At 37.7% G+C, this 14,764-nt stretch overlaps 1 protein-coding gene across 6 annotated transcripts in view; it reads left to right on the forward strand.

Annotated features, from left to right (window-relative positions):
• LOC131239899 (uncharacterized) overlaps nucleotides 1–14,764 on the forward strand; it is a 131,046-nt gene that overhangs the window by 26,051 nt on the left and 90,231 nt on the right. For all 6 annotated transcript variants that reach the window (XR_009168471.1, XM_058237810.1, XM_058237811.1 and 3 more), the window contains exons 7-9: nucleotides 780–841; nucleotides 14,101–14,143; nucleotides 14,245–14,325. Coding sequence is in view for 5 of the 6 variants with exons in the window: in XM_058237810.1 (XP_058093793.1) it covers nucleotides 780–841; nucleotides 14,101–14,143; nucleotides 14,245–14,325 (186 nt within the window). In the remaining variant the exon portion in view is untranslated. The remainder of the gene's footprint in view (nucleotides 1–779; nucleotides 842–14,100; nucleotides 14,144–14,244; nucleotides 14,326–14,764) is intronic.

Below are 14,764 nucleotides of genomic sequence, written 5' to 3' on the forward strand. Positions count from 1 at the left end.
TCAAATGCAGATGTTTCAACAGACAAGTAATTTTGTGTTTGGATTGTGAATTGCATCAGTATTGTAATGTAAAAGTGCCACAATCTTTTACAATGTTTGTTGAAGCACGTAATTCAGCAGTGAAATGCATTTGTAATAGGAGACGTGCAAATGAATTTGTAATCATTACAAATTTACCATGTATTGTAGTCCAAACACTTGAACCAGTGTATTTTTCCTGTTGATTTGACATTTCAATAATGTAAAAGTATCATCATTCCGATTTTCCCACGCCTATCCAAACACGAGAATTATTGGTCAAATTACTGTCCTTTTCAGGAGACAGGTATTGTAATTTGTAATCATTGCATTTTTACAATACAATTCAGATGTAATTCGTAATCCAAACAGTATTACACTTTTCCTTGTAATTACTGTAAAAATATCCATTCAAACAGCAACATCAATTTATTTCAATGATAATTTGACATTGAAGTAATGTAAAATTGCCATCATTGCAGTCAAATTCAGTTGTTGTCAGGAGACAATTAAAGTAATTTTTAATAATTGCTCATTTCCTTTACATTACTCTGGTAATGGGCAAAACAAACAGGCCATTGCATTTTTGTTTTTGGTTTTTTTGGTTCTTTTTAGCATTCTATTGCCTTTACCTGTGTTATAGTTTTCATGATGGGGTTTTACATGTTCCAAATGGTTGATATGCCTGATTTTTCTGAGCAATATGTATTTTCAGTGAAGTTTTCTTTCATTTTCTTATTTGTTAATTTTATGTGTAACAGGTACTGTACAAGCACAAGATCATTGTTTTTGGGGGCTTTTATGACACTCTTAGAGAAGTAAGGTTGTTATTTCAGTCCTGTGAAACATAGAGTTTTGTAAAGGTCTCACGGATCATTTTTAACTAAATAGATCATCTACAAATTTACAGATTGTTGGGCGTTAGATGTGCTGTTGCGAACCAATGTCTAAATGCCTTTTCATTACTGTTTTCTGCATGTCTCCAAGTTTGTTCAATGTATTTAACTGTATCTCCACTGATTTCAGTCTATTTGCTTGTTTGTTGGATCAGAATGTCCATGATCATTTAAGTCACTGCATTTTTCTGTCCATGGTAGAAAATGGCAAGATCCAACTGGATACATTGGAGTCATGGAAGGGGCAATCCATGGTTCAGCTTTATGCTAGATCGCTTCTGTTATGCAGGGAGTTATGGAAACTTGGACAGTACCCACACTTTTTTTGAGAAATCGGTAATTTAATAGTTATGATAGAAGGGTGTTGTTTCATGAATATCAGGTTTTAACACTCATTTTTCTCAACCAAAAAGGAAAAAAAAATCATAAAAAAATACTAGTCTCTATTGGAGTCTATATGTTCTCAGTTAAGAGTTTTAGAACAAAAAATCTGTGTTGTGGTCAGTATGTGCCAAATCGGTTACGTATCGGCCGATACATAACGGTAACTGCATATACTGTTACGCGTTACGGGGTTGAAATAGGGTGGCCCTGAAAAAGCAAACCGTAACGGCCGTTATGACCGATACAGACCATAACAGCCATTACCCCGTATCGGTGTTTTCAGAAAAAGAAAAAAAAACAAAAACTGAAAAGAAAATGAAAAAAAAACTGAAAAAAATCCAAAAAAGAAAAAAAGAACTTACCTTCTTCGATACTTCTTCCTCTTCTGCTGGCTGCGGCTGTGGATGTGGCTGCGCATGCTGGTGCTACGGCTGTAGCTGTTGTGGCTGCGCATGCTGCTGCTATGGCTACAGTTGTGGCTACGGATCCTCATCTGCTTCCGCTTCTTCTTCTTCCTCTTCTTCTTCTTCTTTTTCTGCGATGCCCTCTCCCCCCCCCCACCTTTTCTTTTTCTCGTTTTTCCCTCTTGCTTGCTCTCTTCTCTGTAAACGAGAGGAGGCTATGTGGTTGTTTCACAGCCATGTTAAAAAAAAAAAAAAAAAATACTCCGGTGGTATTTCATGCTAAATGCACACACTGTTTTATGGGACCCACCTTGATGTATGTGTTGTATATCCATGCCGTCCATCAGTTTTTCCAGCTAGTTTTAGGGCATGATCCCTAAAATGAAGCAGATCCATATCGCAAGTGACCACATGGATTGAATTTCCACCGTTAAAAACTTCTTGGGGGCCACAGGTTTGCATCAAGCTGCTAATTGTTCTTTTCCCTTTCATCCAGGTCCATTGGACCTTATCAACATGTTGGTTGGCAAATAAACATTATGTTGGACCTTGGCAAGTTTTTATGGTGGGTGTTCTATGACCACTTTTTCATGTGGTGCAGTCCACTTGAGATGTGCACCCGCTTCATTTTTGGGACCATGCCATAAAATGAGATGGCAAAACAGATGTACAGCATGGATATACAACACATAAATTGAGGTGGGCCCTATGCTCACGGCCTCACCCACACAAATTGCCTAGATGCAATCGCTACTGTACGGTGCTATCTGGGCCCCATCATGATGTATGGGTTTTATCCACGCCGTCCATCCATTTTGCCAGATCATTTTTTGGCATGAGCTAAAAAAGGAGGCCGGTGGACCACATCACAGGAAACGGTGGTGATTGAACGCCAACCATTTAAAAATTCTTGGGGGCCCTAAAAGTTTTGGATCAAGCTGAGATTTGTGTTTTCCCTTCATCCAAGTCTGTATAACGTAATCAACAGGTTGGATGGCCAATAAATATTACAGTGGATTGTAGGAAGTTTTTAATAGTGGACATTGAATCACAACTATTTCTTATTATGTGGTCCACCTGAGATTTGAATCTGCCTCATTTTTCAGACCATGCCTTAAAATGCGATAGCAAAACAGATTGACCGCACGGATATACAACACATACATCAATGTGGGCTCCACGTTTAGGGCCTCGCCCACTAGTGGTCTACCTGAGATTGTATGGAGATGTTAGTTACCATATGCTCTCTTCGATACAGCTTTCTCACCAAAGAGTGGACCGTTACACTACCATAAACATGTTCAAAATCATAAATGAATGCATATTTGGAATATTTAGATTTTTCTAGATTTAATGGATATTTTTTTGACCAACAAAATTCTGACCGATATAGGGGGTGTAACGGCTGTTACTCCCCCATATTGGCCGTTACACCATTACACCGTATAGGTAACGGCGGGCACCGTTACGCCCACCGTTACTGCAATGAGACACCTTGGTTGTGGTAGTGATGTGGATTAGGTGATTGCTTAGCACATGAAGATTCTTTTCTAAGAAAAAGAAATCTATTTTAAGAAGGCAATTTAATGATCCCTTCAATCATTATGTAGTAAAATGAAATTTAGAGAGGAGAAATATGTTAATGATTGATTTAAAATTGAGCCATCCCCACTTCTGGGGCCATGCACTCATTCCATGAGAATCCAGATTGCCAAATTACACTGTTATTCGATAGTGAGCACATGAACCAAAATGATCCAATGATGCAGGTCAAAATTGGGTTAAGATATCAGGAAGTCTTGACAAAGAAAAAACATGGGAACTTTCCCAACTAGAAGAATTGTTCTCAAGCGTTCTCAAGGACCACGAAAAGACTGCACACGTTTTGGCATTTTGTCGATCACCAAGAATGGTCTTGGTTTTATACTAGAGAGAAGATGAAAGTTTTCTTCTTTTCTTACAAAGAAAATAGCTTTGTTTTTAGTATTTACTGTGTGTAAAATAGAAGGGTGAACTCCGTTATATAGAGGAGAGCCAAGCCTACTTTAACCTCTCTTTTTCATGTGGGACTAAAGAGTGGATAGAGATAAATCAAAGCAGCTAAGCATAAGCAAATAATTGTCAACATCACCATAGCCTTGTCCCAGCTATTCAGTGACGGCTTTACGAATCATGTTTCACAAATCAGTCCTATGTAAGGTCCTATCCTCAGCAAATGAACAAGCCTTCACATCCCTTGTGTCTGCTCCAATCCAAGTTCTTTAGGTCTTCCTCTTATCCTTTTTTTAGGCCTTCAGCCCTAATCAATAATCCCCTCATTAGAAGAGCCATTTCAGGCCTTCATTGCACATGAGCCAACCATCCACATTAGTTTATCTCTTGTTGGGACTACTCTTAGGCCACTTTGCATAACTTCATTCTTAATTCTATGCTTGTCTTCCACACATCCATTTTTCTGTGCATCTTCCCACACATTCATCTCAACATCCTCTTCTATTACACTCAAATCTGTGCTAATGTTGCTTTCTAACTGCACAACAACCTGTTCCATATAGCATGACTGGTCATGTAGCTATCTTACAAAGATTTCCCTTTAGTAGGCCTATGACAATACTCAACACTTCATGCACCCTGCTCTAATTCTATTTGAAACATCCTTATCAATCTCGCTATCCACTTGAATAATATAGCTAGTGTTATTGGAATCCTATGATTCACGATATGAATTGTCATATCGTGTGGGTGTATGATTTAATCTTGCACCCAAATTGCAATTCTTATCTACGATAATTGTTGATTACATAGATGGCCCCCAAAATTACAGAAAAACCAAAAAATTGTTTACTCATTTTTGTTCTTTCATTTACCCCTTTGCTTACAAGACATGGAAAAGGCCCCCTCCCCTATTAAAAATATGTTCATTTTGAGAGCCGGTGGGGGTTGAAGTGGGCAATAGATACATGCATGGGGAGGGGGACAGAGGGAGGGCTGCAATACTTTATCGTCATTGTGGTTAGATTATAGTTGCACAAATCGTGAGGCAAAGTGGGCAATAGATACATGCGTGGGGAGGGGGAGGGAGGGTGGCAATACTCAATCATCATTGTGGTTAGATTATAGTTTCACAAATCGTGAAGTGAAGCGGGCAATAAATACCTGTGTGGTAGCGGGGAAGCGTTTGTTTCAAAATGGAAACAAGTATAAATTAGTTGGGAATCGATAGTCCAAAGTGCAATTTGAAGTGAGGGAGACACCCAGTTAGAGGGATCTTGTAGCTTAGGTTTAGATAACATCTTGGAGTAGGTGATTTTGATCCCATACTTTGTAATCCTTGTGTTTGGTTTAATTATAACATGGAAATCATAGATGTTGGTCATATTACAGAGATGTTGAGCATTGATCTATAGACCAACCATCATTTGGGTCCCACCTAGGGCTGTACACGAGTAGAGTTAGCTTGGTTAGCTCACTCGACTCGACTTGAAAAAGCTTGATTCGACTCGGTTCGAAACTTAGTTCGAGCCGAGTCGAGCTGATTTTTTGAGCTTGAAAAAATTTTGAACCAAGTGCAAGCTTGCCCGAGCTCGACTCGACTAGGATCGAACCCAACTCGAATCAAACTCGGATCGAACCAGTTCGGTGACTCTGTTACTTTGATATTGCTGTTGCTTACCAAGTGTTTGATGAAATGACTCAATGAAGTGTGGCTGGTGGCAAGGAAGGTACGTATATGAAACAAATACCCTATTTTTCTTGATTTTTATGTTGCTTACAAGGTATTTGATAAAATACCTATAAAACCATTGTTGCTGTTCTATATACAGTGAGATTTGGAAAGTGTAGATCATGTGTTTATGAAAATGCTGCACAGGCGAACTCGGCTCGAACTGGCCCGAGTTGCTGACCGAACCGAGCTGAGCTGGCCAGTCAGGCTCGAGGACCTAGCCGAGCCGAGTTCAAGCTGGGGTTAGCAAGTGGCTGAGTCGAGTCGAGCTGTACCAAGCTCGACTCAGTTCAACTCGTGTACACCTCTAGTCCCACCCTTGATTGACCATCCCTCCCTCTTGATACATCACCTTTGGATGATCCTTAATGGTAGTAGGGAAATGGGTAGTCCATATTGTTCATGTTACGATGGTCCATATTGACCATACTACAAATGATGATCCAGACCCTCTATCATGCGGGTCCCACCTTTAATTGCCTATCCCTCTCAAAAAATTGCTTTATGGGATGATTCTAACCATCACCAATGTCCCAACTTTTGCCCATCGCTCTCAAAAGAGGGTAATTGCTAGTAGAATCAAGAATGGAAGTAGTAGTTTTTTTTTTTTTTTCTTTTTTTTTTTTGGGGCATTGTGATTCCCTAATTTTGGGGAATTGGGAATTTGAGATGCCATTAGGCATTTGCATATATGAGGAGTCGGGATTCCTGAGAATCTAAATGCCCGCAATCTAAACAGCCTCCAAATTGTTGGGACGAAGGCTGAGTTGATGATGATGATGTCAAAAACACATTTTATCATGCTTATCGAGCTCCTTTGGCATTGCATGCTCAAACCCATAGTTGTTCTCATATTCTCCTTTTTGGTCATGGTAGTTAGGCTAGTGCAATGTTGGATGTGGTTGTGTTGGCATGCTAGTGGTTTTCAGTAGACATATTGTTGGGTTCCTAGCTATTCTTTGCAGCCAACTACTTGAGCATGTCCTTCCTGTTTTTGGTTCAATGGTGGTACATATGTCCCTTAGTGCCAACTTGGGTGCTATGTTTATTACCTGATATGAGGAAAGTCTGTGTGTGTGTGTGTGGTTGCCTCGTGTTCAACAATATGTCTAACTATTGGCCCTCCATGACCCTACTTCACTTGCTTGCCCTTAAGGTCTATGTTTGGTTTGGCCCATGGTTAATATAGTTTGGGACGTCATTGACGCTGAATTGTTGTCAATGTGGGCCTTTGACATGGTTGGGTTCTAGAGCCTGGTAAATGGGGAACGGTGATGCCCGTAAATTGTTGCCAATCCACAATTTAAAAGTTGGCGCCAAATTGTTGAGAGAAAGAGTAAGGTGATGATGTGATAAATGAAACACAAATTCCCACTCCTTTTCTGATGGACCTTAATACCTTAGTAGAACAATGCAATGACCCTTCTCTAGAGAAATCCTTGGAAAATTTTGCCACTTTTGCCAATGAAGAGATTGGCTTGTAACACGAGGATATGGTTTGGTGCATTGTGGAGTCCTGAGAAAGATAGGAAACTTAGTTGCGTAATCCTTCTAACCATGTAGTGCTTGTGCTTTAGATTGACTCACGCTCCCTCTCCAGATTGTTGTTTATACTTGCTAAGATTTTGAAGCAGACACTTTGCTGCTCCGGCATTCAAATCTATGTCGCTTCATGCAACTATAGTCGGGGGATAAAGGGTGGGCCTTTGTCATGCTTTGTGCAACTATAGTCAATGGATAAGGTGGGCCTTTATCATTAATAACCAAAGAAGCCAAAATGGTTTCACATGGCCTGATGCAATAGTGAATGATTTCATAGTTAGAAGCAATGTTTTAAATATTGACGATATCGGCTAATATATCCAATGATATATCTTGTATCCCACTTGTGCGATACAAAACACACTAGTAGTGCCGATATTATCCCACATGTTCGATTCGGTGGGCATTTTCAATTTTTGATCCTTTTTTTTTTGTTGAAATATGTTAAATCAGTGTCAAATGGTTACAAATCCATTGGTTCTACATGTTTTGCACAAAAAATCATGAAGTTGGAGCTTTGATTTCGATATCCATTGGTTCTTTATGTTCTCAATGTTTGTTTGTTTTTTTTTTTTTTGAAAATTTCCTTCAACTAGCTATCAATTGAGACTAATTTTGAAGTATTTAGGAGTATTTGATGAAATGATCATCACATACACTCTAATTTCGAAATTCGAGTGTAGGTGGTCTGATTTGGGTAATTTTCAAAATTTTCTTAATTTCTCCCAAATTACTTGCAATGTTGCAATCTAAACATGAAATCAAGCATGTATAAGGGCTAATCTACTAATTTGTTAAGTCTTTGTCAATTTTTGAAAAATAAAAATAATTTTTTAATTAAAAATTAATAAAATTAAGTTATTATTATTTTTTCTAAATTTCCCTTCAACTAGCTGTCAATTAAAACTAATTTCGAAATATTTTGGAGTGTTTGATGAAATGATCATCACATACACTCTAAATGTTATGCATTCAATTTGAATATAGTTGCATTAGTTCAGTCACACAACGCATAGCATAGAACCCTATACAAAGGAAACGTATTATGTGCACTTCTTTTTTGAGATATTATGATTTAAAAATGTGTATTAAGGTCATTTTTAACAATCCCTGAAGTTTCATTGAAAAATTCAACCATTTTTTCAAAATTTCTTATGTTTCCCATAAAGTGAGATAAATTACCCGATACAAACGATATATCCTGTGCGATAATGGATATTTATCTATATCCCAAGGATGCGATACGTAACGTGATACCGATATTTCGAACACTAGTTGGAAGTTAATGTTGGAGTGTCTACATTTCACATAGGAGCAAGGTATATCATAATGGTAACAATGGCTGTAATGGTCACCGCCTTACTGTTACAATACGACCTGTAACCTAGGTATTCCATAATGGTAATGGTGGCCATGATGCCTTTTGTTTTTTTTTTTTTTCGAAAAAAAACTATTTCAGACCCATTACGGGCTGTTACAGGTCCTTCCGGGACTGTTACAGGCAAATTTTTATTTTCCTTATAACAGCCATTCCAGCCCCATAACGTGTAACGGTTACAACTTACAACTGCCCCATAACACGTAACAGTTACAACTTACAACTGCCCCATAACACGTAACGGTTACAACAGTTGGCGTTGCTTCATGGCTGTTACGTATCCGTTTTTGCATACCATGGCTATAACGACCATTATGTAACTGTTTTGGCATACCATGGCAATAACGACCATTATGATTTTTCGGTCTCGTAACGGACAGTTACAGGCCAATTTTTTTTTTTCTTTTCTGTAAAGTGTAATGGTTACTACTGTTACCGTTATGTAATTATTTTGGAATACCTTGTCTTGGAGCACCCTTGAATATCTTTTTTTTTTTTTTTAAAGGGTGAATCTGTGTTCATATCATTAATCAACAACACCTGTACATTCGGGCTCCCCTTTACATAAAACAGGGGGCCTATCATAAGAAAGCAAAAAACTGCACAAGGGAACCGAAAACATCACCGCATCTTAATCGAACCTAGACCAACTTTATCAAGAAAGATGGAACCTCTGACCTGGTGTGGAAGCTCTGATAGTTTGTCGAACCAAGAATAGGACTGGGAGCCACTTCCTTGCCTGGCCATGAAATCTGTCGGAGAGTTCCCCTCCCTCAGAATGTGCACAAACTTGATTCGACCCTGCATCTTCAACTGGTTTATCCTGAAAATCCATGCTTTCCATTTCCATCCAGGCTGCGTCACACCATTAATCATATCTATCACTTGCCTTGAATCCGATTCGATGATGATTTGAGACATGCCCCTTTGAAGACCACGGGATAGACCATCGTGAATCGCACGTAAATCAGCAGCAGTGTTAGTCTCTAAACCATGACCAACAGAAAAGGCGAAAATAAAGTCACCCTTTTCACCTCGACAGATTCCACCCCCACTTGATCTGCCCGGATTTCCTCTATCTGAACCATCAACATTGACTTTAAACCAACTTGGCGGAGGTCTCTCCCACTTAACCACTAAGGCACGACCACCATTAACATTACCAGAATTGGAGATAGGTACCTGCGGCCAAGACTGCCTTCCCAGATCCATGTTACCAACGTCCTTAGTTGAGCTGTTGACATAAGCAATCCACCACCTGATTTTAGCAATAACAGTTGCCGAGGACACCGCCGCCGTTTCAAAAATTGCTGCATTTCGAGCTCTCCAAATCTCCCAAATTATAATACAAGGGGCCAGCATGTGTCCTACCATCTTCCTGGGCTTCGACGATACCACCGCCCACCACTGATTTAACCGAGCCTCAATCGAATTTGCAGCCATGACCGTAATTTGAAAACATCTACCAATAGCAATCCACACGCGCTGCGCTAAACTACTAGAAACAAACAAATGGACAGCCGATTCCTATGCGAATACCTGGGGGGCTTGGACGTCTTGAAGTGTGCAACAAACGCATCTGGATGCAAGCTGAACACCGCGAGATTGCACTGCACAATCGACCGGGACTGCCTTTTGTAAGACTTTCCAAGCTAGAAGCGAGATTTTGGGCGGAAGTTTCGCATGCCAAACCCATCGAGACCAACTCCGACCCAAACTCGGAATCCTACTCAAAGCCCAGGCAGATCTAACAGAGAACTTCCCATCTGGAGTGAATGACCAGATTGGCGAGTCTGTGTCCCTTGTAATACAGTATCTGGCCTGAAAAATATGGTCGATCACCCTCTAGGGGAGGAAGAGCCATGCAGAAGAAGGGGGAATAGGACCAACTGATCTAAACACATGACGCACTTGGAGGTCCAACAGTCCATCCGACACGTCAGATTGAGTAAGCTGTGAAAGCGGCCCAAAACCGGTCCAATTCTCCTTCTAGAAGTTACAGTTGCCAGTTCCAATTTGCCAGAATACTCGGGATTCCACCATAGGGATGAGATCCATGATGCACTTCCACAGAGGAGAGGAGGGACGCGTTGATCTATCTGACATGCGAGAAGATAAATCATGTTGATACTTGGCCTCCATGAACGATTTCTATACATTCTATGCAAGACTATTTTGGTAAAAGGTTATTGTTGCAAATGATTTTGTTCTGATTTTGTTTATAGGGGTTATTGAATTATTACTTTAGGGACCTAGCTGTTGTTTTACTTTTTTGTTTTTTCATTAGTTTTGAGTAGGTTTTGGGATTCGGGTTTAATTGTTCAAGATAATTCCTATTTTATTTAGGGTTTCTTTTAACTTTAATCAGTTTTTAATTATGCTTTGTTACTAATTGATATGGTTTAGAGTAGTGATGTAAGTATTGGTATTGATGCATGTATCACACCCTTGGGATAAAGAAACATTTTGGGTATTGCATGGGAAATATCCCTTTATCATATGATGTATTGTTGTTTTTGGGAAAATTTTGGATATTGGTCGAAGTTTTCAATCGAACTTTAGGGGATGTTAAAAAAGACATCATTACACACTTAGAACTCAATATCACAAAAAAAAATTACACATAATAAGTTTCCCTTGTATGGTTCCTAAACCATGCGTTGTCAGACAGAAGTGTTGCAACAATATTAAAAATTGTTCATATAATTTATAAATCATATTAGACATGTATGAAGACACAACCAATACATTCTAAAGCCTCTAACCACTTTAATGTGATTCTTCCACACTCTAATTGCAAGTTAAATGGGTGAAATGGGGGAAATTTTGGATTTCCCCCAATTTCTTCAAATTTGAGGATCAAAGTGTGGCTGATGTTAAGATCAACCAACACTCGTAAACACATAAATATTAAGGCTGGATAACATCTGGTCGATCTTTTTTCAAATGATTTATTAATAATTTTTGATAATTTTTAATTAATTTTTTTGTTCAAAAATTCCAAAAACGTCAATCTGTAGGTCAATCTTTTTTTAAATGATTTATTAATAATTTTCGATAATTTTTAATTAATTTTTTTGTTCAAAAATTCCAAAAAATTCCATCAATCTGTACATCTCTAACCACTCAAATGTGAATTTTCCAAATTCTAATTACAAGTTAAATGGGTGAAAATTTCAGATTTCCCCAAATTCGCAAATCGGAGGTCAAAATCCATGATTGATCATGCAAAACATGCAAAATCATGGATTATGATAATTATTATACTGATTCTAAGTGATTTAAAGAAGACCACTGTTTAATTTTCAAAAACTCAATGATTTCGTTTCTGGCCCATCTGCTCTTCGATGTTGATTTCCGCACCCAATTTCTCTCCAAATGGTTGGAAAGGAGTTCTCAAAATCATCTTAGGAGGGTAATCAAAGAAAAAAAATTGAGAAAAAGGGATTTTTGGAAAAATTGCAAAGGGGGCTGATGCTGTTAGGTATCGTTGAAAGTATCGACAATTTCGATGATATGAGGAAGTTTTAATTGCAATATTGACAAAATATCGCAATGTATATCTTATCAATACATTGCAATATTCTAGGAAATATTGTGTGATATTCAGAACTTTGTTAACTTCATATGGGTTTCATATCACCCATGTGTGAGCAGCTGATACGATCGATACTCAAATCAGTGGTTCAGAGATTTCGAGAATCTTTAATATTAGAAATTCTAACTTGTCAGGTTTCTATTTCCCTATTTGGACTGTGACTAAAACTTTGAAGAATCCACAAGTGGTTGTTTGTGGGTTCAATGACATATGGTTATTTGAATATAATCTAACATCTTTTTCTTTTCTTTTCTTCTTCTTATTCTTCTTCTTCTTCTTCTTCTTCTTCTTCTTCTTCTTTTTTTTTTTTTTTGCATTTCTTTGTGAAACTATAACAATGGTGACTTTTCTCATGAGTCAAACTCTTTCTCCGGTCCTTAGATTTGATGACATGTTGAGAAATGGATGTCTTATTATCCTTCACTGTCAATGATTTCCAGAAGCAGGTTTCCATTCCTTTTGTTTTCCGTCTCAAATAGATAAAGAGGCACAGGGGGTCACAAACCTTCTTGCAAGGCAACGAGTGATAAGAGGGTAACTCTGTCACATGACTCACATCCTCTCCTCCTCTCTTATAAATCTTTTTTCCCCCCCTGTTTCTAACAAATACAATTTGTTGGGATTGGGATGATCTCTCTCAGCCCCGTCCTCTTGTTTCATCTTCTTGTTCTTAAAAAAAAAAAAGAGAAATTTGTGGGAAGCAAATAAATATTCTAGGATATAGGCTAGCTCCTACTTGAAAGGTCCTATAGGGGGGAAAATCAATTACAGATGTGCCAGTTCATATAACAGGAAGAGGAACATACAATGGCACTAGATGAGAATTTATGGCACCTACCTCCCTGATTGATAAAATCGTTTAATAAGTCCAACTTGAAAAGTGATTTATTTATGTAGCGGGGCATGTACATGTCATGAGGGGTACAAATATCATATGTATTCAGTTAGCTGGTGTTCAGAGTATTGGTATCATTACATTGTATCGATGACTGGGGATATGGAAACGTGTATCGATATTGCTGATATTATCGCTGATACTTGGAAAAATATCGTCATTTGAGGGAAACATTAGGGTAACTTTGGGAAAAAGGTGGAATTTTTTAGTGAAACTTCAGGAGATGTTAAAAGACATGTTTACACTCGTAGGAATCATGGTATTGCGAAAAACAACTATTCATAGTAAGTTTCCATTTTATATGGCCCTAACAATGTGCTGTAAAAAAAATCAGTATAAAATAAATATAAGAATTCGTAGCCAATCAATAGATTGGCTGACACTCATTAATATATGAAATTTCCACATTAATTAACAGTGAAGATCACATTTGCCAACATAAAAATGGAAAAATTAGGATTTCCCCAATTTCCCAATTCTTCACTGAAATGTTAAATTTTTTTCGCTTCAAATCCATGTAAATGCATGAAAATCATGCATAGATTTGGATTTCCATTCCAATCCATGCTAACATTTGGAAAAAAAAAGAAGAATGAAGTTTGTTTGGATTTTTCGTCACCTTTTGAGTTCCAACCCATCTTCCTTACAAGTTGGGATTTCTCCCCAAATCCAAAGTTTGATTTAATAAAAACCAAGAGTGATCGAAATCACTTAAAGAACAAAATGCCAAAAGAAAAAACCCTAAAAATGGAGGGTTGGAAAAATTTTCAATTTTCTTTCAATTTTTGCTTATTTACAGATTTCTTCAAGGGCCAATTATTTATCGATGTTTCCCTGGTATCGGATATATTATTGCTGGTATCGGGGATATTATCAATGGTATTGTGATACCAGGGAACCTTTATAAGGGATTCTTCTCAAAGTATCACTAGTATCGATAATATTGCTAAGTATCACCGATATTATCGAAAATATTGGCATTATTTGAAATGTTTTACACTTCCAGCATTTTCGGTATTCCCGAAATATCGGCGATGTTATCGATAATATCGCCAATAGTTGGAACACTCAACTTATAGAATTTATTTGCTCCTTCAACAATGATTTTCTTTGGTTTCTTTGGCATTATAATCAGTTGTATTTTGTTTACCTTGCAAGGCTGTTTTTTTCTAATCAATAATAAAAATATATGGGTGGTACTTGGATAGGTTTCTCTTTTCTATTTAAAGTTTATAAGAACTTTGGCCATATATATGTGCAGGTATTATAATGATTTGCATGTATTTGATCTGGATCAGTATAAGGTGAACATTCTTTGCTTCTATAGTAGAATATTGCACTCAATTTCCTTTAATGTTTGTCTTCTGTTTGTTATTTATCATGTTTCTGTGATTGTACACTGTAGTGGCTAGAAATGAAAGGCAAGCCTGGATGTATGTGGCCAAGTGCTAGGAGTGGTTTTCAGTTTTTCGTTTTTCAAGATGAGGCAAGTCAACCAGAAATATTTTCATTCTACTTGTGTTATCTACTATTGATGGAATACTTCATGTCTTTTATTCTGGTTTGCTCATTAAAAAAAAAAAGAAGCCTTTCGATGTTTCTGTTGATCCACCGAAGTACTTTGTTAAGATGTGCTGGATCATGCTTCCAGTGCATTTATGCAGCTGCTAATTATCTTTCATGAGTTTTGGGTAAATTTGGAAAGACTATTTGGGATCTTGTTGGCATTTGTAGGAACTGTGGAATAGCAGATCAATTATCTCCAGTGCTCTATTTGTAGTTTGTTTCTTAGGATGATGATTGTTTATTACTTCTGATAACGTTTATGATACTACTATCTTAAAAAAAAAAAAAAAAACGTTTATGATACTGCTGACACACATGCACGCACACGAACACGCACATACATGCTCAGATATATGTGT

This window comes from Magnolia sinica, chromosome 3, assembly GCF_029962835.1.
Source record: "Magnolia sinica isolate HGM2019 chromosome 3, MsV1, whole genome shotgun sequence".
In the NCBI taxonomy this organism is placed as follows: Eukaryota; Viridiplantae; Streptophyta; class Magnoliopsida; order Magnoliales; family Magnoliaceae; genus Magnolia; species Magnolia sinica.